Here is a 4,011-nt window from a genome sequence, read left to right as displayed (position 1 = left end):
ATGGGACCTCAGGGCGAGCTCCCGGAGCTGCAGGTGACAGATTGGACAGCTTACTGCACATACAGCAGGGAAAACGGCCCAGCCCCAAAGAACAGAGTATGTCACCAGATGCCTTTCACATACAGATTTCCTTTGGCAAATTGCCTTTCAAATACCTTCACCTCCCCTTCCCTTCCACCCCAATATACTTCCCAAGAACCATGCTGCTGCTTCACTCAAAGCTGGCTCCCCACATAAATCAAACTATCAGATTTCAGCGAATTATTTTTTCTAAGCTAGATCTGCACAGCTGAGTTCAATGGCAATCACAGAGTTTTGGAATACACCCGTAGCACAGCTTTTATCACACGGCTTTAGCTCCTCTGTTACAGATCTACTTTTCTCTGGTTTAAGATGTTAAGAATAAGAATGATCCACATAACAAGCTTGAAATACCGCTATTTGGACAGCCTGTTAACAGGTTTTAAGCCTTACTCTGAACAGGTGCTACTTGTCCAGCAGACTCTCAAAGAGCTCCATTTTATAAATTGGTCTATTTAAGAATGCTGCTTACATTTGCACAGCTGGGAGAAGCAAAGCTGGGTTGCAAAGTCAAAGACCCACAAAGTTCATTTCCAGCATTCAATACACAATTTCAGAAGCTTCATATAAGATCAGGACATTCTCAGTGCAGTAGATTCAGGACAGCAAAAACATGCTTGGCCTCTACTCTGGCCAAACAACGCACTAGAGCTCCAACATTCAGGTTTTAGAGGAAGTGACAGTTTGCTGAGCTAGCGAGAGGGACATAGCCAAAGATTATTCAAAACACCAGGAGAAGAGATATGGCCTGGGTGTCACTCAAATCAGAACATTTTCAAAATTATTTGGAAAATATGAACTACAAAGTGTTTGATCTAGCTGCATGTCTTCTTTAAGAACACAAATCGACTTGTGAGCAAGACGAAAACTCTGCACTGGCCATTCAGTGAACAGTTTATAAGAAAGTAAAGTTCCCTAAAATGCCAAGGCGTATTTTTCTGTAATTGCCTTCTGAAAGGAGGCCAACTTTTGAGTTCCCACCAGAATGCATTTCCTCCCACATGCACGTCCTGTTTCTAAGCAACATGCAGTTGAAGCATATGTAGGGATAAAACAGTCAGTTAAATATTACCATCAAGACTCACCTGCTCTGCCCTGAGAAGCTGCATCTGTATCTGAAAGAGAAGACACTGACTTAATTCAGCGAAGCACAGGCTATCAAGAATACTGCAGTTAAGAAGCCACAGTTCAGGGCTGACTCAAGGAGACCATAGGATTAACAGGCTCTCCACTATAAAGGGACAGTCTCCAGAAATGTAGACTTACCAAGACCCCTGCTTCAGCATTTAGGCTCTCACTCTCTATCCTCCAGCCTCAACCCTGATAAACATGTTTTATCCTCTCCCTCAGACCAAAGCAATCAGTTTTCTGTCCTGTCTGCGGGATATCCTTTCTGTTGGTTTTCTAGTAAAGTGACATAACACAGCCTATTTTCTATGACTTAAAGCCACTGTTATTATGAAATGTATGATCCTTTGGCTCAATAGTTCGGACCCTGCAGTTTGAGATCTCATAAATTAAGAGAGACCTTCAATGAGCAACCTAGCAGGCCAGTACCCACCGGAAGGAGACGATTCATTTTCTTGAGATCGTGTGGTTATTGTTGTGACACGGCTGGTGAATCGTTCTTTGTTTTCTCTCAATGTTCTGTACACCTGGAGACAGACAAGGAGATATTTACCTTGTATACCTTACAGCACCAAGGCACCGTTCGGCTTCTACCCCCCGACAGGCTTTTGTCTATCCTGCTTGCTCAGAAAAGCCATCTGCTTTCAATTAAAGCACACGGACCAAAATATACCTCACTGAAAAAAGTGCCCATAAAGGTATGTATATATAGCTACAAGAGGAATGCACTCAGAAAACAATCTGCTCTACATATGATGTGATGAATCTCAGTTGTCTGGTTGCTTCCCATAAGCAAGAAATCAACCTTTCTGCAGATGTTTGGGCTTTGGGCTGCAAACCCGTTTCAAGAGGAACCAATACATCCAAGGAAATGCAGTCAAACAAACCCCAAGGCTATCTGCAAGCTAGGCCATGGCACACGGCACAACACAAGGCTGCAGAAAAGGAAGACAAATTCAAGGCAAAAATCAACTCCAAGCTTCAAAAGCCCAGAGCAGCTGGACAGAACAAGCAAACAGCCTTACTGGCTTTCTTTAGGCCAGGTGTTACAGGCATGATGTTAGCAGCGGTAACATCACTGACGTTAGCTGTGCTCTTCAGACGCGGGAGCGTGGCTGTTCTACGCAACAGCCTTCAGCTGGAAGAGATTCCCATGTCTGAATGCTGACCTGCTGTTTATTTGTCTGTTAAACTCAGGATACAGTATAAGCACAGCCTGCATGTTCTGGGGATACAATTTAGTGGTACAGACAAGGAGGGAACATCTTTTAAGACATCATGTTAACTTCCATGAAAAATTGGTAATGTAGAGAAGCAAAACACGATGAGACTGCTGGAAGCAGGTCACAGCATGATATTTGCCCCCCCCCCTTCCCCCCCCAGTTAACAAATTAGAGGGAATCAAACAGTTGTTTTAAGGCAAAACCTAGCCTTGCTAATAATCCATATCACAGATGCACGACGTTAACTTTCATTCTGCATCATTTATAAAAGAGAAAAAAACCTATCAAGACAGTCTGAAACACAACCGTCTATCCAATTACTGTATTTTGAATTGTGAAAGAATATTAAAGCTGGAACATTTCCAGCAAGAAATAAGTGCCTCCTAAATGCAAAGGCAATGCTGCAGCCGATGCCAAACCACTTGCTGTTAGCTAACCGAGTGTTATGACATCCAAACTGTGTTTGAACAAAAGTTAATTCCTTTGGGGTACTGAAATCTCTTTTACTCCCTAGACATTCTGCATTTTACCCATCTCCACAATTAGGTGTTTTACAACATAGCAAATCGTCTCAAAGAAGAACTGAGGAATTTAATGCCAGGCGTGAAAAAGAGCACAGGCAGACAAAAGCATATCCAGGGAACTGAAACAATGTCAAAAATATCAGAAAACAAGAACTCATCAGTGTTGAAAAGAATTAAGATATTTTAAAGCCTTTTGCTTAAACATATAAAAGTCAGGGTTAACAAAACTACCTCTGCTTTTGCAAGCAGAACCATGAAGTTTTTAAGCAAGCCCAAAGGGCAACATACAGCAAATTAAATCTGATTTTTAAATCTAAATTTTTTTCCCTTAGAAAAAAAAAATTACTACTACATACATGCAAAATATCAAATCAGGTCTTCAGGATAAATTTTTCCAAAGGGACAATGCCAAGTTCTTTCTAGTCAGAAACATAGCTGCGTACTTTGCCAGATAATGGAGTGATATTTCAGTGCTCTTCTCTGAAGAAATCACAAAGTTAAACAAGTTTTCTCTTCTTTCCTCTAGCAGACTTATATTTAGCTGATTATTTCCTGGTTTTTTTTGTATGCCAACATTACTGATATCAGAATAGATGTGTTCATTTGTGCCTTTCTGATGGTTACAAATTGAAGATGGCCAGTTTTGGTTTTAGGTTTATTTAATGTGGAAAAGTTATTTCTAAGGCAATTTTTCCCACTAAGAACTACACTGTTTGACAATATCAAATTTGCAAACTTAAATTATTTGACAGTGTCCCTTGAAATTAAATATCTGAGGCCAGGGAGCACAAAGACGGTTTAGTTAAAGTAAATGGCTAACTTGGTATGACATACAGAAAGGTACCCTCCCTCCACCCTCTCACCCAATTAACACACATTTTTTTAAGCATCTTACATAAACTCCTGTCCCAGTGACTGTTCCTCCTACAATTAAGTATAACAATAGGTTGCTGCCAGCTTTGCCAGGAACACCTGAAGACGTCAGTGATCTAGAAGGGCATCTTAGATGATGACATTGCAAAACTGTAGGTGAAGACAGGCAATGAAAGAGGAGA

At 41.0% G+C, this 4,011-nt stretch overlaps 1 protein-coding gene across 1 annotated transcript in view; it reads right to left on the bottom strand.

Moving 5' to 3' along the window:
• AIFM1 (apoptosis-inducing factor, mitochondrion-associated, 1) overlaps positions 1 to 4,011 on the bottom strand; it is a 17,234-nt gene that overhangs the window by 11,353 nt on the left and 1,870 nt on the right. Inside the window, exons 3-5 of the mRNA XM_009334709.1 lie at positions 1,643 to 1,736; positions 1,167 to 1,196; positions 8 to 27 (exon numbers count right to left, since the gene is read on the bottom strand). Of these exons, the coding sequence (XP_009332984.1) occupies positions 8 to 27; positions 1,167 to 1,196; positions 1,643 to 1,736 (144 nt within the window). The remainder of the gene's footprint in view (positions 1 to 7; positions 28 to 1,166; positions 1,197 to 1,642; positions 1,737 to 4,011) is intronic.

This window comes from Pygoscelis adeliae, unplaced genomic scaffold (genome assembly GCF_000699105.1).
Source record: "Pygoscelis adeliae isolate BGI_AS28 unplaced genomic scaffold, ASM69910v1 Scaffold412, whole genome shotgun sequence".
NCBI classification, from domain to species: Eukaryota; Metazoa; Chordata; class Aves; order Sphenisciformes; family Spheniscidae; genus Pygoscelis; species Pygoscelis adeliae.
This window is presented reverse-complemented; position numbering and strand designations above follow the sequence as displayed.